Source organism: Ammodytes marinus, assembly GCF_949987685.1.
Source record: "Ammodytes marinus genome assembly, chromosome: 2".
Classification (NCBI taxonomy): Eukaryota; Metazoa; Chordata; class Actinopteri; order Uranoscopiformes; family Ammodytidae; genus Ammodytes; species Ammodytes marinus.
In genome coordinates, this window is record NC_137231.1 from 13,780,953 (window position 1) to 13,804,393 (window position 23,441).

The window sequence follows — 23,441 nt, forward strand, 5'->3', positions numbered from 1 at the left end:
AAACACTCCCGTTCAAAGCGTTAAGTGCCCTCGATATGTCTCCCTGCGTGCTGCAGGGGGACATGGCATGTCTGTCCTTGTTCCTGTCTGTGTGGACGCGCGTCTCTGCCTCAGTCAAGCATCGCAGGCTGGCGCCGCCGCCTCTCCACTTCCACAACATCAGGTATAATGTTACTGTTTGTTGTGGCCTGAGAACACTAATAACCTGGCAGGAAAACAATGTTGATGGTAAAGCTGTTCAACATCACCTAAGATCACTCAACCCCCGAGGACCTGCAGCCTGATTAAGTGGCTTTACTTGGCTGACCAGAAGCGTGGTTTAGGTAGCCTATAGCCCACTGAATAAATTAGCGCCTTTTCAAGTTGGTTAATTAATCTGGGATAGTTTCACTTGTTTCTAACTGTGTTTGATTCGACGCAAACTTTCATGTGTATGACTTTTTTATGTCTGAAATGTCATAAATAAAACGAGGGAACGTTTTTTTTCGGTACAGCAGTCTGATTAAGAATTAACAGTCAAATGATATGTCACAGAATTACCTAAAACGTGTATTTAAAAGTATATTCTTCCAATGGTTTTGTAGAAAGCCAAAACTGCATGCACTCAACTACAGACGCCGTCCACAGTCTTATTCCTTAATCAACAATGTAATTAGGCCTACGCATGCTCACATATATAGAGCAAAACGGATACGATGTGAGGTGTTCCTGTGTAAGGTGAGAAGAAAAGGAGTTGTGTGCGCAGGCTGGGTGTTGGCCAGTATTCTGGAGAGGGGTGACAGATATCTACCTAGCAGGACCCTTGGATGATTTCAATCTTCACAGGCAGACCAGGCCCTCACTCATCAGTCACTTAGGAGAAACGTCCGGCAGCATCACCAGCAGCAGCTCCAGCACAGTGCGTAAAAAGGATCCCAATCATTTCACACAGCCATGGCTAAAATGGTGGGAATGCATCCCAGTTCAACGACCACAACGCCCTTTTCGGTCAAGGATATTTTGAAGCTTGATTTCCACCATGACTTTGAAAATGAATTCTTCATGACTGACCAAGTTGTTCCGATGCATTATCAGCACGTGCACGGCGCGTCCCGGAGCAGGGACATTTACGACTGCAAGCCGCCTGAGCCGTGCTTCTCTGGGATTCAGGAGAAGCCCGATACACGCAATTCAGCAGCAGAAGAGGAAATTCATGAGCAAGGTGAGATGACATATTCATAATAATCAGTCAGTTCCAGGTATATAGGCACAGGCAACTCTTCCAATGGTTGGTTTGGTTTGGGCCGACTGATGGAATGAGGCCTCGCGGGCTTGTGTTCCAAGGGATAGCCTAGAACATAGCCCACCACGAAAGAACTGCCACATTTTGCTTTCCTTTGACTCCTTTTTTAATTTGGAAACCAAACAAAAAATTATAAACAATAATTTGTCCTATATTTTGCAATCACTAAAATGTATGAGGAAAAAAGAGGCATTGACGGTGACGATTAGGATGTATTATTATTATTATTATTATTATTATTATTATTATTATTATTATTATTATATTTGGTCATTGTAATACATTATTGCAACCTTTTAAGTAGTGAGATGCGTGCACAGATAAAGAGAACTTGGCCACAATTGTGGCAAACTAACACGCACTGTAATTGGTTTTGACTACTATATTTGACTATTTCGTCTTTAAAACATTAAAATACTAATACATAATATAAAATGGTATTCATTGCATATATATTTTTTAAACTTTATTTAATTTTTCAAACAAGTTGCAGAAGTATGCTAAAAAGTTGACTTACAGGCTAGGCTTATGTTTTTTTGTTTTTGTTTTTGTTTTGTTTTGTGCAGAAATAGCCTAAATATACTATAAATTAAACTGCGGAATGAATGGAATTTAAACTTACAGAAACTACTAATCGATGTTGTAAAATGTTTTAAAAAAACTTTCCTAAACTAGCCTATCATATTATATAAAATATAAATACATATTCGAAATATTTTTCAAGCGAAATTATTAAGAGATATAAATTCCATTAACCTACATTTGACAGTTTATACATTTATTTGACTGTTTTCTTTTCTGACGTGCAGATACAAGCGGTCCTGACAGTTCACCTGACTGTGAGAAAAACTCAAAAAGCAGAGGCAGGCTGCGCAGGAAGCCCCGGGTCCTCTTCTCCCAGCCTCAAGTGTCGGAGCTGGAGAGGCGCTTCAGACAGCAGCGCTACCTGTCCGCCCCGGAGAGAGAGCACCTGGCTCACATGCTCAAACTCACCTCCACGCAGGTCAAAATCTGGTTTCAGAACAGACGGTACAAATGCAAGCGCCAAAGACAGGACAAGTCTCTGGAGCTGGCCGCGTATCCGCCTGCACCGAGGAGGGTGACGGTGCCGGTGCTGGTGCGGGACGGGCAGCTCTGCAGCGCGGGCTCCCATTCAGCACCTTATAATGTGACTCTTGGACATTATAATCCCGTGTTTGGATACGGAAACAGCATGTACAGCTACAGTTATCACAGCGCGTCTCCTGTCGCACAGCATAACCAGTTGGCTGATTTAGCAGTTAACAGTGAAGGGCCCTTCAACCACGGACACTTGCAGACTTCATTACAGGTTGTAAGAGGGTGGTGATTAGAATAATTGAAACGGTATGTTGAGTATAAAGCTATCAATTATTTCACTGTCAAATGTCTATTGTATATTTAGTATTGAATTGTATTTGTACTTGTAGCTATGTTCTCTCTTTTTGAAAATATCTGAGAAAAAATTATTGGTTATTGATTTGTTATCCTTTTGAATTTTTCTTAGATTATACAAATAATTCACACTTGTAATAGCTACAAAATCAGAATTAAAAAGGTTTAATATTTGTTACAAAATAATAGTTTTTTTTTACGTCAGCTAATCTACCAAATACCTATAGTAGGCTACATATATATAGTTATTTGCTTCCATGGACATCAATTAAATACATAGTTATTTTCTGTTAGACCATTATTATAGTTTTATCTGGGATTTTTTATTTCTTTCAAAACCTAGTCTTACTGCGTCAAGTAAAGGGTCCATCCACATAACCAATGTTAACCATGCTTATAAAGCTTTTAATGGTAATTTAAGTCTAAACTCTATAAGTATTACCTATTTCAGCAAAACGATACTCCCAGCTAAAATGTTAATTGCTCCCCCTAGGATTCAATTAAAGTGAACATGCCTGATTACAAACTCTTTGGTAATCTGCTATGGAGCTGTCATCTGCACAGTTTATCAAAGAGAGCCATCAGAAAGCTAATGGATGATGTGACATCTGACCTGACTGGGCTGCTCTATCAAACTGAGCTCATTATTGGCCCATTCACAAATCCGCTGATAAGGCTGGAGAGCTCGTCCTGTTCTGGAGCTTTGCTTGGTAAACAAACCCGCAGACAGAGTGGCTCTTCAACTGTTTCAAACTTTCAATCAAACAGGAAACAGTTCCAGTCTGACCTGTCACTCAACGATCATTCACAGATAGGACTGAATTCCCATTCCCATTCCCACTGCTAAGAGATTCTCAGTTTAATTCAGCATGCTATTGATTGGTTGTTAAACTTATTCGAGCACCTGCATGTACTATATTATATGGCAGCCTACAAAAAAAGCACTTAATCCCAAACGAAATATGCTCGGATTAAAAAAAAAAGACACATCAAACATGTATAGCAAATAAGGTTTTAAAAGTCCCAAATGTCCTTGTGGTCTATAACTTGCTCCAATGTTCAAATAATAACACATGAATGAAGTCAGAAGAATGTGTGTGTGTGTGTGTGTGTGTGTGTGTGTGTGTGTGTGTGTGTGTGTGTGTGTGTGTGTGTGTGTGTGTGTGTGTGTGTGTGTGTGTGTGTGTGTGTGTGTGTGTGTGTGTGTGTGTGTGTGTGTGTGTGTGTGTGTGTGTGTGTGTGTGTGTGTGTGTGTCCCTAAATGGATATGGAGGAAACACCTCCGGGAGGAGACAGGAGCTGAAGGACCATCTCTGCACAGATAAGAGAAAAGCTGTAGACAGAGAGGAGACCAGAGACACTTCAAGAGATCAGATAAGGCCCCGGGTGTGTGTGTTTATGTGTGTGTGTGTGTGAGAGAGTGTGAGAGAGTGTGAGAGAGTGTGAGAGAGAGAGAAAGAGAGAGATAGAGAGAGAGGACTATAGTTGTGTTAATGATGAGTGTTCCCTGAAATCCAAAGTGATTGATTTTTCAAATATTTCTCTTGGCTAAAGTAGGTCACATTTTTCATTCACAATTTTATGAAACACTTAAAAACATAAAACAAATACAAAAGATCAAATGAAACTCAACGTCATTGGAAATGAGGGTCACAATAAAAGGTTGAATGAATAAATCTACCAGCTACAGTCTATATAGACAAATCCTGAAAATAGGCATTATGGCAAAAGAACAAATTAATTTCACTAAAGCATTTCCAAATCATACATTACATTCGTGAGGGGAAATACGCTTATGTGCAGTAGTTTTTTTGTGAGATTTCTGTTAATATTTCAGAATTTGGTCAGATATTTTCTGGTACAGATTGCACACATGCTTATTACAAATAAAGTGAGCAAATGATGTGCTCACTCTATGAGTGGGCTGAGAGAGTAGAATAATACAAAAAAAACAGAAGTTGCCTCTGTGTTTGTCAGAAAAAGAGAGAGAGAGAGAGATGTGATAGAGATACACTTTGTATGAATGAAAGCAGAATCCGTAAAGATGCTTGATTACATTGTTGTGATGAGGGTCAGTTTAAATGGAGGATGACGTGAGTATGGCCATACAGGCTTACAGAAAAAAGGGGTTTGAACTCATGCAAGTTACGTCAGTTTTAGGGGCAGATTGCTCTCTGGCTATGTCATAGCTTCCAAATGCAATCCTGCTAATCCGGTGTTTATGATTGGTGCTATGATAGGTAGCATCACAGGTCCTCTTTCCAACCATTCAGCCTGTAACTAAACTAAACTTAATTGTGTAGGTATGAGCTATGATGATGAAACTATCCATTAAAGCTTACCCTTGATGGTGTATAATCAGACTCTCTTCAAACTAATCCTTTGGCAAAATACAGTAGCTCATTGTGTGTTAGAAGTGGCTGCTGGCTTACTATTTGAGGTGAGCTGATGTGTGGCTTTAAAGCTCCCTCTAGTGGAAGACTCCCAATTCACATTCCCATGAAGAAAAAAGTAATTTATTTAAACATAATATCACCAAATGGGCTTTTTTTGTTGTCAATATTTTATCCACCAAAAAAAAACACACAATGAATGAGATAACTGTAATACAGCCATTCATGAACGATACCTGGTTTGATGTTCATCCGTTTTGTTGTACATTGTTGCTCTAAAAGCGTGATACATTTTTTTTATTGGTTAGAGCGCCCGCCCATAGAGGCTCAGTCCTCAGAAACGGCAGACGACGGGTTCGAATCCAGCCCTTGGTCGTTCTCTGCATGTCATTCCCCTCTCTGCCCCATTTCACCTCTGTCACTCCAAACTGTCTGATAAAAGCACGAAAATGCCCAAAAAAATATAATTTTTTGATATGAAAGAGCTTTTTGTCTGTGCACTTCAAACTGACCTGTTCAATCTGACAACACGTGTTATGTGACACAATACACAGAGTGAAGAACTGGCGCAATAACACAGGTGTAGGTTATACAGTAAAACAATACTGATGCTAAGCAGATAAAACTCTAGAGTTACGACAACGTCTGGCTACTTGTCATCTCAGACAAAGAAATGTCAGGAAAACAAGAGAAGATTGATGGCAGAACAACGTTCACTGGCACAAAGAAAACATAGTCACCACCACATAGCATATGTAGTGTGGAAGACAAATGGCTTCCCAGGTTGAAAGGTCAGAGGTTCTACTGCGTCACATCTGATGCTAAGCTATGCAGCCAGATATATCAGTGCAATGAAAGCTATAAGGAAACAATAGATCGAAAAGGAAATGTCATTCTTTTCAACCAAGAGCAATCATGTGGATTGTTTCAGAATAAGGGCAGAGGATGACAGCATATAGTGCCCCAAAAGAAAAAAGCCATTGGATCAGAGCAAAGCACAGTCACCCACTCTCACTGCTGGCTTTGTTTGCAGTTTTGCCATTGGGCTGAGTACATGCGTTTTTTTTTGTTATTCACTCGAGTTAATATGCTTTTAAAGACAACTGCATGTGTGTTTTATGTATTTTTGAAGTGATACTGAAGTGTTCACAGCTTGAAATAAACCTTTAGCAGAGTCATAAAGCAAGTAAAGTAAGTACAGTTTATTTATATAGCACTTTTCACAGAAATAAATTCAAAAAGTGCTTCAGAAAGTCGTCAAAATGTTGATTTTTTTCCAATTACAAGCATGTTATGCTATGTTTGTGTGATCCATAAAGACACAAGAGCTTTAAAAAGTGAAAAAAGAAGTGTGTCTAGACAGAGGGATGAAAGCTTTGTTTGCTTACAGTTCAACGTACTTTTATAGACAGACGGTCGCAGACAAAGAATTCAAGGTGAAACATATCTTACCGATGATCTTAATACCGTGTTGACAAGACTGCAGCAAACGCTTAAGAGGAACATCAGTTGGATTAAAACAGATGGTTTTTTATAAAGGATGATCCCCGGCACAGGACAGTACAGGTTAAACTTCACATTAGTCAGTATGACTTTAAATATAAGTGTTCATATTACTCATACAGTACTTGAATGTGGAGTCAGCAATTTGTGAGTCTGCTTGTTGTCAAAATCACTTTTTGTCTGAATCAGTGAATATCTCCTCATAATCCCCTACCTGTATTGTCTGTGCGCTGAAAAAAAATCCTGCCTTAATACACAACACAGCATAGGCTCTGTAAACAGCTATGTACACAAACAGTATGTAAACAAAGGGGACTCACCAGAGCTAGCAACATGCCTGTTTACAGAGCCTAGGCTGTGTATTAACAATTGATTTACCGTATTATCAGTGCACACACAGTACGGACAGGAAGCGGATCATGAGTAGATATTTACTGATTTTGACAAAAAGTGATTTAGACAACAAGGATTCTCCAGAATCGCTGACTCCTCCACATTTAACATTAATGAAAACAAACATGACAACAGTACATTTAATTGTTGCATTTTCACCACAATTAAGCAGTGAGAATGCAAGCAGTCCTCAGTTTGACTTTGTAAATTGTTGGTGACCGCTCAGTGTGTGGTTGGTGCCATGGATGCTGGAGGAGTCAGCAAGGGCCAGGGGGCACAGAGAGGACCATGTTTATCGTACCTAAATTCATGCATTTCCTAACGAAGCATGAACTCCCAGAGGAACACAGACGCTGCTAGTAAACGTGTCATTCTCTGGAGAAAGTCAGGCTGAACTACAGAGAGAACAACAAACAAACAGTCACTAAAGCAGTGACTGTGTCTGCTGCAGGAGCCGGCCTAAATGTGTCCAACTCATTAGTGCTCCAGTAGGTCTGACCACCCACTCTCAGCTCCCCTACTGCAGCCACATTCATCTCCCTAAAGCAGCAGACAACCGGGTTACCATACACTGAGCTGATAAGGGCATGAAGAGGGATCGCCTACCATTTACTGCAAGAATATTTCAGTTTGGGCCTGTATTGAGTCTGTGGTGGGATTTTAGAACTTTTGCACCGCTTTTCGGACTCTGAATTACAATTGATTTCTATTATGAGCATGTGTTTTTGGCCTATTTCATACTTATTTATCATCTCATTTGGTATGTCATGAAGTTAATTTACCTTGTATACTGTTTTAGGAGAGGATCAAACAGTGTAAATATATGGGATTAAACTACAATATACCAAACGTACAGTCAGCATCATATTTCATTATAAGGAGGGCTTTCAAAAATGTTGTCCACCCCATTTATATAAAGTTGAAACAAAACATTAAAAACATCTCTCTGTATAATGCAACTGACAACTGTCTATAGTAGTAATAGAATATATTCTGTATAAAACGTTACTATGACTTATTTAATAATATAATGATACAATGTACATATATTGTATAGGTTTTAAACTGATAACATTTTAAACATTGTGCATTTTACAACATGTTTTCATGGATGTGGTATATCCTTAGCATGATTTAAAATAATAATAATAATAATAATAATAATAATAATAATAATAATATTTCTCCTGACATATGGATGTTGATAAGACATTATGATTGCTTAATCTCATAATTCAGATCTGAAGAGGCAAACAAATCATAGGTACTGAAAGTAAAAGTAGAGTTGACAGTATACTTGGCCACCTCCTTTACTTGTCAGAGTAAACCCGCCCCAACCCACCCCACAGCTCTTAGTATAAATTCAGACGGTGTGAGTGTGTGAGGAGACACGCTGCGTCAACCTCGTCTCCCGCTGTTGCACTCTGGCACCGACTGAGGCCTCTGACTTGTGGATAATTAGAGGGAAATGTCTGGAACTGCCAAACCTATCACCTCCTTCCTCATAGAGGACATTCTCTCCATTAAGGATGGCACCAGATTGAATGGCAAATGCTGTTCACAGAAGATGGAAAGATGTTTACAGTGGAATGAAGAATCTGAAATGTTGTCAGAGCAACTGTACCCTCAGGAGACAGAGTTTGGAGTGCAAGCAGGTAAGCCATAGCTGTAGGCTGTCAATACATGAATGTTATGGATCAATGAAATACATTCCTCTTTTTTTTAACTTTGATTTGGACTTGCACATTTTCTACAAATGTATAGTTTTATGGGTGGGAAAAAGTGTTTCTTATTCAATTTTTTTGTATTTTTAGTGTTGGTTGTTTACCTTATGATGATAATGAAGCTCTTTTCAAACCACCATGTCACAGCCCTAATATGCATATTTTACCATGCTGACTGACGTTACCTGATCATGTCATTTGATCTTTACAGAGTCTCTGGACACATCCTCTCCCAACACTTCTAAGTCCAGCAGCTTTTCCCCCACTGGGAAACAGAAGCGCTCCAGAGCTGCCTTTACACACCTCCAGGTGCTTGAACTGGAAAATAAGTTTAACCACCAGAAATACCTGTCTGCCCCAGAGAGGGCTCACCTGGCCGGCACTTTGAGACTAACGGAGACCCAAGTGAAAATCTGGTTTCAGAACCGGAGGTACAAGACCAAACGAAAGCAGCAAACATCAGAGTTCTGTAAGGACGTGTACAAAGCAGAAGGACTGGGCACAAGAGACAATTTGGTCCATTCATCACTAATCACTTCTTTCTGCAAAGCTTACCAATACAGAAACTACATGTGGGACTACAGTGGCCCATGGGGGCCAACGTTATGGTGAATCTGAAATGGTGTATTAAGCTTTGATTTATAATCATAAACCTATTTTGAGTTTTCCCGATGTTGAGACGCTGTTCACTTTCAAAGTTGATTCTTTGTTATTTGACATTGTTTTTGAACTCACAAGCTACCTTTCCCAGTGTGCCTTGGTCATGAACGCATCCTTTAATTTCTCCATAAAGATGCTATAAAAAATCATACAAATGTTGTGGTAATGGACATGATGCGGGTTTGCACAATGAAACATTTGATCACTGAAGTCAATTGTAGCATTGCTGATTTGATCATTATTTAATGACTGTTGATACAATTTACTTTTCATCAGTTTAACTCTAGCTAATTTTTCACATATTAAGTCATACATACAGCAAATCTTATCAATTTTGACATGTTACTCAGATCCTTGTGAACATTTTTGAATACCAAAACATGAAAAAACTGGGAACTTGTGAAATGATACTGCTGATTTATTATTTTGTAGAACAACCTATGCTTGTAACGATGAGCTGGGAATGAGCTATGTAATAATACTCTAACACTGACAAGTTGTGTTTCATACCAGAGACATTTCAAGTATCTATTTGGAGTTAAACATGATAATACTGTAAAATTACAAAAGAAGATACAACTAGACAGACATGAGGGTGATATTGTAAATGGGGGCCAAAGAATAAGATCTGATTCCTTAAAAAAAAACCTGACCTGATTACATTGAGATAAATGGAGCGCTCTTGAAACCATTTTGTTAAGAAAACTTTATAAAACAAACAGACTGCACTTTCTTTTCTTTGACATTTTGGGGGATATAGTTTAAAAATGACTCAGTGTGGCAATCGAACAAAAATTTAAAACCCATTATTCATGGAGAAAGGATAGATACTAGATAGCTAATCGAGTTTAAGACTAACATTCAGCAAAATGGGAAAGTCTGATGACTGAAGCAGTGACAAATAATTGGATACAACAAAGAAATGAATTCCAAAAAAAAAGAATGCAAGGTTACAGCACGTACGCAGTGGTGTAGGAACACGTGAGAAAGCACCAACTTTCAGTTTATCGTCCATCAAGTTAACGCTGGTTGAATTGCATCTTTTTTAAAATCAAAGACGGACTGCGTTGTCAAGTTCAATCAGAGGATGCCGGTTTTGCTTGTGCCACTGTGGCATGAAGTGGTGAAGCCATCATGTGCCTTGTGAATGTCATAATGAGTATAGTAACAAAACCTGTTAGTTAACATCATAACCATTGTGGAAGACAAAGAGGGTAAGAAAGGGTGATGGAAAAAATTAATTCAAATCTAACATTATTATTAAAGTCTCGCAGGCAGTGTTAGTTTTTCGTGAAGGCACAACTCTATGAATTATATAAAAATAATGTATAACCATATATATTTAATTTAATTTTTCTTTAGAGCCTGTGATACCCATTTCAAATTGTTTCATTGTTAAACTTAACAGAAAAGTTTTTTTTGTCAGTTTAATGTATACTTTTTAAAATGTGCCGCAATTTATCTGCTAAAACCACTCAAACAATAAGCTAATGTAATTTAATTCTAAACCATTTCCACATAGATCAGTGTGTTTGGTGCATTTATAAGCTCCATACACTTATCTGCATAATCTGGTCCCATGGCAGTTGCATTTCGCCTTAGTTTAAAGGGTATCTACCTGCAGGTGTGTGATGGTATGAGACACAATATGTCCTTAAGATGTCATAATCTCACACAGGTAGATATGGAATGCACTGTGTTATCTTTGAATGTACTGATAGTATCCATCCTTAGAATATAGAATGTCGTCTTCTTTCCTTATCCTGTACAGTAAGTATGTTGCTACAGGTCACTTCCTCCTTCATCACAAGGTTGAACTTTCAGGTTCAGTGCAGTTTGATTGTGTGTTATTCTGCATATCTGCAAATATGTACAGGTTAGAAATGTACAGGTTAGGCTCACCCACTTTGCACATCTTCTTCAAAATCTTCTGTCTTTTGACTGTCAACATTCATATGCTGTAATTTCACCACAGGGAATGTCACCACCATAGTGCCAAGTCAAAGTAGTACTATTTTCATAATCAAAATATATATTTAGAACATATAGGTCACTTCTGTTGGCAAGACATTCACACAAAGTATTGAGCATCAGCTTTTTCAACAAAGAGGAGAAAGGACAAAGTTGTACATCATTCAGATGAAAGTATCCTTATGTTAATCAGTTCAACACAATGTTGAATTAGTGGCATACAATTTGATGGCAAAAAAAACTAAACATATTTTTTACATCATTAGCCAGACTAGGAACCAATCAAAGAGTACACCTGGTGCAGTCTTTGGAGTGAACGGAAACTGCATCTTGTATAATTTATGCATTAAAATATCAGCAAAAAAAATCACATTTGTGGAACAAAAAAATAAAAAAATGTCTCACCTTCAAGGCAACTTCTATATGTATGTGGATACTCTCTTAATCCCTAGTTTCACTATTGCTTAGTGTGCCTATTTGAACAATCATGAGGTTGTAAAATATTTCCTAAAGAGATTCATCCATAAACTGTCAAGGAAAATCTTTTACAAATTCATGAGAAGTTATCCTGAAGTCATGTGGTCTCCCAGAATCCAGTTATTTACATAACTGAACTATTTATATAAAGGCTGATGTGGCCTAAGGTTGGCATGCTGGGCTGACTAAGTACAGTCAGTGTCTACAAGTGCTGATAAGATGATGGCATGCAGGATTTAGGGCTTGGCCTATTTAAGAAGGGTATGTTTGCAGTAACACAACCAATGTGTGAGAAGAGGACTGATAGAATTGATAGGGCGATACTTAAGAGCTCTCACGCCAGTAACCTGTTTGACATTGTGGGGGATTTGTCTTGTGCCTATACGGGGAAAAACAAGTGTCAAAAGAGTATCACAACCTTTTCTTCCCCATTCCTTACTGAGGAAAATGTTTGTCTCCACATTCTTCAACTTTAAAATGTCGCTCAATCATATGACTTTTGTAATCATCAACTCAATTGTCGTATCTAGGGATTAATATTGAGCCTAAATCATACCATCCAATTAATTGAGCATAAATACTTTGGACTGTCAACTTAAAAATAATAAATAAGTATAAGTAAAATACAGCAAACGTTGAAAATATTGTGGTATATCTTAGAATGTAAAACCTAAAAATAAAAAAATAAATAAAAAAATTGAATCCGGTATCTTAATGATTTCCTTCAACTAAAGTGAGTTCTTATCACCATGCATCGTAGGCCCTTGGAGTAAACAGGTAATTAGACATGAAGAGGGCAGATAGCATCTGTTTTGACGGCACTGAAAATCTGACAGTATCTCTCAGCGTCTCTCAGTGTCTCAGGTTTGTACGCGCGCACACTCATCAGATAAAGCAGCTTGTTGAAGGGTGAAGCTGCAAGGTTAGGAAAAAGAACTATTATTTTTGCGCCTGGCATTGTATTACCTGCACTTCCACCGGCTCAAAGGGACACGGTACATTGGTTCACAAACACAGAAGACTTAAAAACAACATCCTCCTGTCTGTTTCCTTCTCTATGGTTTCGTCAGGCCAGGGGAGTGTCTCGAAAATCTGTCCCTGCACCACCTGGATTAACTGGCTTTGGGCAGGCTAAATGACAAAAAAAGCAGTGAAGAAGAGTTAACTGCCTTATCTGCACTTCTATACTTAGATCATGGAATTTGACAGTGCATGGCTACGTAAAGATGTTTCTTGGATATGGCAATAAAGCGGCCATAAATGCATAGAAATACAATGTTAAGTCTCAGGAGTTTATCTTTTTTTCAGTAGGGATCTGATTATAAGATCCAGTGAGCAGTGTGGTCGTGGAGCCGTCGTCGTGCTCTTCAAGGTGGCCAATGATGCTTTGAAAAACAAGCAGATCTTCATAACAGATGAGGGGAAAACCAAACCCCCACCACAAAGACGGCCTTTGTCAGTGCTCCAATATGCCGTGACTGTCTGACAAACTTGTTGGGAGTTTGATAAGGAGGGTTTAAAACAGCCCTGATCTTTTCACATGGGAACACTCATAAACTTCCTCGGATATTGTAACTGGATCCCACATGTTACGGTACCAGTAGAGCAGCTGCCTTTCCTCTCTCTCATCAGCAGATACACTGCTGCATCCAACCTATCCGATGGATGATTACCATTGATTGTGTGGCTGGCAAAAGAGAGAGTGTGTGTGTGTGTGTGTGTGTGTGTGTGTGTGTGTGTGTGTGTGTGTGTGTGTGTGTGTGTGTGTGTGTGTCAGAGAGAGGGAGAAAGAGAGGCAGACAGAGAGAGAGAGAGAGAGAGAAGAGTTATTTCCCAGTGTTCTTATCTTTGGGATAAAGATATAAAGTAGTGGGACAGTTTACCGCAGATCAAAGCGATTATGACAAGGACAGAGGACATGGGCTGAAGGAGGCATTCATTGTGCGCTTCAGATAAACAACCTACTCATGGACAAGGGCAAAAACTAAACACATCAGGGACAACAACGTCACAGCACAAGTGTACGTGTCCGGAGGCATGTTGGTTTCGAATAAAGCTCTGCACTGTCTGCATCTCAATAGAAAATCACATCAGTCTAGCTTGTCTATCATTATACTCTGTATTGTGTGTAGGACACCCATTACGAATACAGTATTTACCTTTATATCAACGGTAGGATAACAAACTCAGGAACAAAGACTGTATAATTACTGCATAGATAGCTGTGAACAATATGAGGTCGATGGGGGCACGCAAACATTGAAGTGTGTATCTAATACTGTACTTGCAATGCAATGTTGATGTGATATTCACATGGGTATTGTGTAATGAAATTATTTGGCATATTGCTCTCACAAGACACATGTCTTTTTGATTGTCCCATTTGCTGGTGATCTATACATGTGTGTTCAAATCCTCATCTTCACCCAAGAGGGAGAGCATTTGAAGAGGAAACATTGTCATGTCAATGGAGAATAGAAGATAAACAGAAATATTTCTAACAGGTAATAAGATTTGGCCTTTGCAATGAAATACTGAGTTACGGCTGATTGAGTTTTTTGATAACTTTTTGGCTTGTCATAGTTTCTGTTATTTTCTTCACAGTATAAAGGAAAACAGTATATAAGGGAAACTTGAGGTGATTCCAGGTTAAACACTTGTAGGTGCTTCTTCCAACACTGCACACAATCTTTGTATGAGACAACAATAAGATATGTGCCAACCTGCTGGATTGACTGTGACATCATTATGTACTTGAGTGTTTGTTGGCTAGCGGATACAAACAGTGTAATCTCTGCCTTTGAGTACAACCTTTAAATTACACTATACCTCCCTCTACTGGAACTGTTTAACTCCTGCAGGAGCAGTATATACTTGAAAGGGCTGGTTCACATACATTTTCAATTAATGTATTTTATCAATTAATTCTTCTGGTTTTTAGACAAGCCAGATAGTTTTCGTTTGTCCGATTACCTCTGCATCACTACAATAGAAGTGAATGGATTTGTGGGTCTCACAACACTGAGGAAGTACATTAAAAACATTGCCATGTGTTGTACAGGTATGTGTACCAGTTTCACTAAACAACTACATATCATGGGGTCAAAAGTGGTGTTTTCAATATGAACCTCATGTTAATCTTTCTTTTGAAACTGGTAGCTCGGATGCCGTCGGGTAATTTCTTTGTAATACAATCAATTTGTTTTAACATCAATTAGATAGTTTTGTCTAATTCTTTTTTTATTTAAGCCCCATTAACTTGCAGAACTCTTGGTTTCTTGTAGTATAATGCTGGGAGGGAAAATACACATCTGGCTATGACAGGACACGGAAAATGTTGAATTGGTTCAGAAACAAAACAAAAACACAGCATTCCTCACTTGCATGTTTATTTCAGCTCCAGTGTTACATACTGTAGCAGCATTATTACATTCATTTCATATTTGCATGGTCAAACTTTCAAGCATTGTTTTTCTGGAGATGGCACTCATCAAAACATCATCCCAACTCCCATTTCAATAATTTGTGCGTAAGAAGCATAGAAATATGTACATCATGGAGATCCCCACAAACAATATAATATCTCTTAAAATGTAAGCATCTATTAGAAGCACTTAAACACATTTAATATACTTTGGACAGAAGTAATGCAACATAGTTTGGGAATTATGATTCACTACTATGAATCAACACCTTAAAAGGACAGAGGGAGGGCAAGCTGTGTCTACTGCAAGTGTAATGTAATAAATCATAAGCTGTTGACCGGCTTTATTTTTCTTCATGATTAACTTAAAATAAGTGGAGTTCCTTCAGTGAAATCAACCGAAAAAACTAACACAATGTGGGCAATAGACTAATGTAACACTGATTAGATTTAGATAAGAATAAAACAATTGTATGCATATAAGCTTGTATAATTAGGCAGCTTTCATATTTAAAACAGACAAAATATCTATTTTATTCATGTGGAAACGATATTGCTATCAATATAATAAGTTCATATAGTCTAAACAGACTGTTCAGTAAATAAAATGTAGGTTACAATGAAATTTCCAAAAATATTCACAAGAACATACAATTTGCACTTTCAACAGTTTTTTGTAACTTTTAACTGCCGTTTTGTCAAGTAGTCAATTTAACCTTTTGGAGGAGCAAATGGAAATGCTGAGTGAGCAAAGACATTTGTTACCATCGAGTTCCAAACTCCAAAAACATACAGAAAATAAGCCTCTAGAGCTAAATGAGTGAAGCTGAACAGATTAGGGAATTTAACGAGTGGAAACTGTAGGGGAAAAAAGATGGGGGAAAAAATTCACAACAAGCAGGCAAATAGTATCATGATTACATGTTAAAAGTAAGATGCATAGAATGCAATGCATGTCTTTGGTATATTAACGACTACACTGCCGCACAGGCATAATGAGTCCGTTGCTAAAGGGTTTGTGAGACCACAGGAATCTGACGAACTCTCTGAACCTTGCCAAAAAAACAAAGAAAACTCCATAATTAAAAGCAAATAAATCTGGTTGCTTGCTGGATTACATCAATATCTGAAAGGAATGTCTTGACGACTGAGTGGAAAATAGTCGAAAGACAGGAAATGTGTAACTACAACAAGATGAGACAAAAAAATGTTTTAAAAAAGTGAAGTAGCATTGCCTGCTTACTAGCTCAAGCAGCTGGTCAGGCTTATGCTAGTTACAAAGAATGCCAAAAGGTAATTAGTCAGTTTTAAAATAAAATTCAAGTTACGCGCTTACATTTTAGATTACAAATAGTCCGCACTTGAAGTTTCAGAGAAAGTTATACTCTGAAAATATTTTAAATACTATCTACAACCTCTAGGTTCAAGGTCAATATGACACGCATAAGGGTCAATATGACACACAAACAAAACAGGCCACTCCAAAGCTAAAAACAACACCAATATAAATGCACATGAAGATCCATTGGACCTGCATAATGACCTGCAAAATATATCTTCATGTTTTTAGTAGATATAAACAAGCTGCCTTCTTTCTGCAACAGGTTTGATTCTTTACATCAGACTATTATTGTGCGTGATTCTGGAGCAGTGAACTGCTGCACTTTAACGGCTAAAAGGCAAATAGCTGGAGCATTACTGTCTACACACCTTGATGCTGAGAGAGACAGATTCTCTCAGTGTACACTTTGACAAATAACGAACAATAACAGCAATTCTGCAGCCTGGCAGAGATAATAACTGAAAAGAACTAAATTAGTAAATTCGGATTTGACACATGTGAACAGTTATGACATGAAGAGCCACTAAAAGATTCTATCTTATAACAGAATACGGCACATCTTGGATCAAACAAAAATAAAATATGGAAAACAAAGATTTTCTCTGTCAAAAACCAGAAGGCAAAAGAAAAATAAGGTGAAGCAGTGTAATATTAAAATATGAGGCACTTGGAAAGCGCAGCTATTCGGTTCGCCTTCGAGTGAACATAATGAATGTGTTGTGATGTTTTTTATAAATACGCAATGAAATAAAAACAAAAAGCATTGTGTTTCTTCCGCATCCATAAAATACAAGCCTCTGAGAGCTAACAAAATAAATAAAAACTTTCAATATTAGGAACTATAAACATCATTCAAGACAACTTAATTATAAAGTCTCCACGTGTAGAAAACAGAGTTTAGGAAGTCGATGTGTTGGAGTGGATGAGGAAGAAGAGGACTGTTCAGCTCTTCCACTTGTATCTGTCCTTTTAACAATATTCATGTCTGTTGTATATCCTGGTTGCGCAACATCATCTTAACACACACACACGTGAACAGTAAGGTGTTCTATTTCCGCCACTCCACCACGATGTCTTCCCTGTGGGACAATAACTAATGTTATTTCCTCAGACAGCACACAGTGAGGTCACACAGCTTCAAGTTGGTTCCCGTCTAGGTGTAGTGTGTAGTGTGTGTGGCTCGACACACTTTTCATTACATTGGTCTAGTTCCTGCCTCTAACTCCAGCTGTCTTTTTGTCAGGAAGTACTTGAAGAACTCGTACACTGACCAGGCAATGGCGGTGGAGGGCATCTGGTATATAACCCGAGCCTGGACCCCTTTGAAGAAGGCCGCAAGACCACCGAGCCGGTACACTGTCCTGAAGGCATTAGCCATTCCCGATAAGTGTCCGCTGATTTTCATGGAGTTGAGTGCTACATTCTCTTGCGTGTTGAGCAGAGTTTTACAAACGTCGAGCGGAGTGGTTATTGCTGCGGAGATGGCTCCCGCTGCTGCTCCCGACACTATGTGACTGCCGGGGTGGTAATGTCTGTGCGGGTTTAACTGTTCCTGCATCAGCTCGTAGGTGATGAAGTGAACGGCCTGGAAAGGGATGTTCATGGTCAGCTGGGTGCTGTAGCTGCGGTAGAAGGCGCCGATGCCTTCGGTACGCGTTATTGTCTGAACGCAGTCCACAAGTCCACGGTACGGCGAGTTGTACATTTGCATCCTCTGCTTTATCACTGAGCCATGGAAGAAAACAAATAGCCATGTTTGTGCATTTATATGAATTCTATAACATTTTGCACTTTCTTTTTTTAAATCAATTGTGCTGCTGACCAGTACAGAACTAAAACAGTGTTCATTTCTGCTGTTGTAACAGATTAAGCTAAGATTATTTTATTTATTTTGTTATTGTCCACCAGCCCCACGAAAAGACCGCAACCAACTTATGCATTCATTTATCTATATTAACTATCTCCCATCTGTGAAAACCAGCACCAAGTCCATTAGTGCTTAATGGAGCTGACATCTTTACAAGTCAAAATTAATATATATATTTTTTTTTTTCAAAAACAGCTTGATACTTTAGTTTTAAGCTAACTTTAGTCAAAAAGCAGTAAAAAAACAAAATTTGCTGTGACATATTTTCCACCATAGTTAAATCCCCATTTGGTGCTTGAGTGAATATTTACTGTAGCAGGACAGTAAATGTGGGATTTAATTTAAAATAAACTACAAGGCACATGATGGAACTGGATATGCAGATAATGCTAGTTAGTAGCATTGATTCAATGCTAGTTTCAATCTTTCCATGGGATTTGTTGACAATATTCAGTATATTGAATATTGTAATCCTTTAAAATGGCAAAGAACCTTGTTAGAATTTCTTTCTTACCTTCAGCTGGGTTCATGATCGCATCATGGAGCACAGTAGCCACACTACCCGCAACACCTGTTCAAACATAAACCGATAATGTCAAGTCTTAATCAACAATTACAAGAATTTCAAAGGGCAACAAAGGATGTGTTATAGGTAGGAGCCTTATTTTAGTTGAGGTCGGGGTGAATAACCAGTTTCTTCTTGGTGTATAAAAATCACTGGTTTGCACCGATATATCCGAGATAGCGTGACTGAATCTTTTCTATTGGAATACAGAATATGGCTTAATCCTTGGCATTGTAAACAGGAAAAGGCATTAAAATTACTTATCTTTACTAAACCCCTCCAGGCCATGTTGCTTGGCCTTGTATGAAAGCTGTTGGTATGACAATCAAGTGATTTGTGTTGAGATGTGGAAACTCGTACCATTGGCCAAATGGCTGTTGCCTCCATTCTGAATGACGTCACTTAGTGAGCGTTTGACCCGTTCATAGCATGCGAAGTAGAGCGCATGGGCGGGTCCTGCTCCCAGCATGGTGATGTTGAGGCCCCTCAGTGGTCTGAATATCCCCTCTGTCTGGATGATCTTTTTCAGAGCTTGATACACACCCCTGTATTGTGCATTTGGGTCTGGCTGCAGGCTCTGCATCCTGGTCTGAACAGAAAGAGATATATTTAAAAGTTGTTTATCATGTGCTTCAGTTTGGCTGTTATTCAAGTGTTAAAGCTAGGGCTCAGCATGCATTGTAAAAATGAGGAAGGTAGGAAAACTCAACATTTCAAGGCAACTATGTTCAATAGATTGTTGAGGCTCTTAAAACTGCCTTCATTTGAAACCTATTATCTTTTGTTGAGATAACATCATTCATATGCAATTACATTTTTTTTAAGTTTGTTAGTGGCTCTAAAGTGGGCACCTGGTGTCGGCCAAATCATGATCTCTTGATGTATTGTTCCCTGTAATGCTGTCACATTGTTCTGACAGTAAGTGTACTTGGCAGCAGTGAAGTCCTGATTGAATGATGTGTGTCCCTCCAACGGCTGGTGGGGGAGACTGTGGCAGCTCTTTTGTTTTACATCTCGATGCCAAGTTATCCGGACACCACAAAACATGTTTTTAGTTGCGAAGAGATCTGGGGCTTGTTCAGGAGATAGGCCAAGTCTATCTTCCTCAGCCTGTTCCCATGAGTTTCCTTCCTCTAGCTTAACAATAAAATATCAATTACATTTCCTTTGGTACAAATTTTGGAACTTGGGGCACACAGAAGTTGGATACATATTTTTACTCTTCCATTTTGTGTGACTGAATCTATGCACTACAAAGCACACAAGCTTTTTTAATATGTATGAAAATTGATCAATTAAAAGTACTTACTGTGCAATATCAAGTTTGTTCTAGAGCTTATCTGACAACTTAAACCGGGCACAAATAAACTATCTCAAGACCTTGAGTCTCCTGAAAAGAGATATACAAGTACCATGTATTAATCTCATTATTAGACTTAACTCTCAAATGGCATGGATTAACTGTTGGGAAATGATGTGAAAATTCAGGGAGCTTTTCAGACAGATATTAACTGTAGTGCAAAACTTTTTAATTCAGCAGTTTCAGGACTAACTTTGGAAAATGTTAGATAGGCATATTGGCATATTAGAAAGTCAATCGGTTCTTAACCGAATCTGTTGTATATTTATTTATTTGCAAATAAACATTTAAACAATGTCAAACGTGGAACAGCAAATATAACACTACATTGAACATGATTGGTGTCCTTTTAAAAGATGCTATGAACATAACTATCCAACAGTAGTAACAAAACCTCTGTCCCCCAGGTCATTCTAAAAGGCGGTTTACTAATCAACCCTGCCGAAGGACATCAGTGTACACACACCCTTTACTGCGAGAGGCCGATTCCAAATGTGCATAACACCGATAAGATCCTCCACCTTGCATCAACACAGACTACTCCCTGATTTGAAAGATACATGAAGTTGACAGGTTTTGTGGATTACCATTATCCACTGAATACAGCAAGTCATCACAAGCTGGATGTGAGACACCTATTCTTTCATTCTATCAAACAGAGAATCCTGCTTTAAATATTTAACTGTAGATACATGCACCTGTACCGTACACTGCACCTGTCAAAGTAAAAGGGATCAAACAGGATTAGTTAATAATAATCATTCTTTAATTAGTTGAGATCAGCCGAAATTTAAAAGACAGGCTCTTTGGCAATTCCAGACATGTACTGATCAAACTGAATGGGTGTCAGATTTACAGCTGGAAGAAGGTGCTTGTGAAAACGTGTAAACCTCAAGAGGAAATGGCAACAGTCGTTTGTGTAATAAAGGTCCATGAGTAAAGGATGAGGAAAGATGTCAAAACTTTGACACTCAAAAAAAAGTGGATAAAATGACATTCTTTCTTGTAATGTGTTGATGAAGTTGTCTGTGCCACGTCGAGATTATCGTCAGGGCAGAGCAGCACGCCAAATTATCAAAACAAGACTACATTGTTTGAATACAATAGCTGGGCAAAATAGAGGGATTGCAGGGGCAAAGTTCACAATCAAACCAACTCAAACTTCTAGACACAAGCCACTTTCAACTTCAAGATGATGCTGATTAGTAAACTAATTTGTTTTTTGACTTTTGACAAACAAAGTTTGTGCAAACTGCTGAATTCAGGGGGAGTTTCTCCATTTATGAACTGATGTGACCCACACAAAAACCCCTCTGTGATAGCATGAGCTTTAATGTAAAATTTAAAACAATCCATCGGTTATTAAAATAAAAAATATTTTATTGACTTAACTGTATTTCTAGACCTCACTCATACTCAACATTTTCTAAACATACTTGTTTATTTGCTCATAACACTGTCACATTCCTTTACGGTCAATACACAACTGGTTTATTATTAATTCATTTATTTTCTATTTATATCTACTTTGTATGCACTTTGCTACTGTAGTATCCTGTTGCATGCTCAACTGCATTTTGTTGTAGTGGGATTTATTGTAATCTAAAAACGATGACAAATGTCTTAGATTGAGAACATTCAAATATACTGTCGATTTGAGCTTGTAATCCTGGACAATTCAGTTTTCCATTGAAACAAGTACACAACGAATACAGGTGACCTTTGTGGCCACAAAAGTATACTTTGCACTCCAGAGTTAAGCACCATTGTAAAACGTTATTGTTTACCCTTTACGTGTGGGTAACGTTGTGGTAACGTCTAGTTTGAATTTCAAATGTAGTTTGATATAAGGTCACTTGACCTTCACTTACCCTACGTCAGTAGCGCAAGTCAAGATACATTATTCAATTTCTCTGTATGAGGAAGAAACCCTGACTGAGAAAAGCATGGAAACGTGTTAACCCAAGGCAAACCGAGGTCAAGACGAAAACTCTGTTAAACCCTAACCTTGTTAAAATGTAACTTTGGAAATTTTATTTTACACTGGGTGTTCAGTAGGGCTTGCGCTGTTATGAAAGTTAATATTCCCATCAACAAAGAAGCGAAACATAGTAAAAATGTTAGTACTCGCTCGGTTTAGCTAACACAAGCTATTTTTATTCCAATTTAATTCATGCTAGCTTGCTGTATGTTGGTCTGTCTACTCGTGCTTAAATGAGCTAACACGGGAGCTAACTAAGGATGGGCAGCCTCAACGTTTTACAGCTAACATTCGTTAGCAGGCGATAGCAAGCTGCCCGTACAGTTAGCAGTGCTTTATAGCAAGCTATTGAATGAGCTGCGGTGGAAAAACAAGTCAGACTTGCTGCTTAGCCTCAGTGTACGTTACCTTGACAGAGTCCACAGGGTACATCACCGTGTGCTCCAGTATCCCAGCCACGGCTCCTGCTGTCATGTGGGTCCCCACTGAGACATGAGGTGGCAAGCTCTCGTAGTCACCGTCACCATCTGAAGGCTCTTCGTCTTTGCTTTTGACCTGCGACATCTCCAGTGTTGCCACCACAGGGTCCGAGCTCAACTCCATGCGTGATGAGCTCTCCCAGTCGGTCTCCCGCACAAGATAACGCTCAGGAAGGTGTCGGCGGCATGGACAACCACAACACCATCACTACATAGTGGAGTTCCAGCGCCCGTGTGACGTTGCCAGCTGGGGGGCGTGGTTCAGGTGAATATGGACCAATCATTTTGTAAACTCAACAGTTGGGCGGGCTCTTGGTTTGAGGGTGGCCAATGAAAAGTTCCAATGCTAGATTCCTCTGACAGTCAAAGCCCTGTATGCATCAATGCCAGTCTCGGTTTCTCTTGTCTTTGAGTTTTTGAATGGGAGTTATCGCAAGGTCCTGCGTGAATAGATAAGTAGGTTTGGTCTCCTTAAGAATCTTCTGTTCTTTGATACTGCAGATAGGCTAAAACTAATCTTTCTTATAAGGACATACAGTAACAACAACTTGTAAGACAAGAACACAAGTACGAATAGGCCTAGGCCTACTAGTAGCTACAGAAGTAT

At 38.7% G+C, this 23,441-nt stretch overlaps 3 protein-coding genes across 3 annotated transcripts; 2 read left to right on the forward strand and 1 right to left on the reverse strand.

Moving 5' to 3' along the window:
• Nucleotides 1–942: 942 nt before the first annotated feature.
• nkx2.7 (NK2 transcription factor related 7) lies at nucleotides 943–2,630 on the forward strand (the record flags this gene model as incomplete). Its single annotated transcript, XM_080034876.1, has 2 exons — nucleotides 943–1,201; nucleotides 2,092–2,630. 2 exons carry the CDS (start codon nucleotides 943–945, stop codon nucleotides 2,628–2,630), a joined length of 798 nt encoding a protein of 265 aa, XP_079891002.1.
• Nucleotides 2,631–8,452: 5,822 nt separating this feature from the next.
• On the forward strand, nucleotides 8,453–9,320 carry nkx3-1 (NK3 homeobox 1; the record flags this gene model as incomplete). The annotated part of the gene is made up of 2 exons (XM_080040123.1): nucleotides 8,453–8,639; nucleotides 8,920–9,320. The coding sequence occupies 2 exons, from the start codon at nucleotides 8,453–8,455 to the stop codon at nucleotides 9,318–9,320; spliced, it is 588 nt and encodes a 195-aa protein (XP_079896249.1).
• A 5,921-nt stretch (nucleotides 9,321–15,241) lies between these two features.
• Nucleotides 15,242–23,054, reverse strand: slc25a37 (solute carrier family 25 member 37). The gene is made up of 4 exons (XM_080038836.1): nucleotides 22,764–23,054; nucleotides 19,375–19,603; nucleotides 18,964–19,020; nucleotides 15,242–18,307 (listed from the first exon to the last, which is right to left on the reverse strand). Exons 1-4 carry the CDS (start codon nucleotides 22,956–22,958, stop codon nucleotides 17,778–17,780), a joined length of 1,011 nt encoding a protein of 336 aa, XP_079894962.1. The 5' UTR covers nucleotides 22,959–23,054; the 3' UTR covers nucleotides 15,242–17,777.
• Nucleotides 23,055–23,441: the final 387 nt, after the last annotated feature.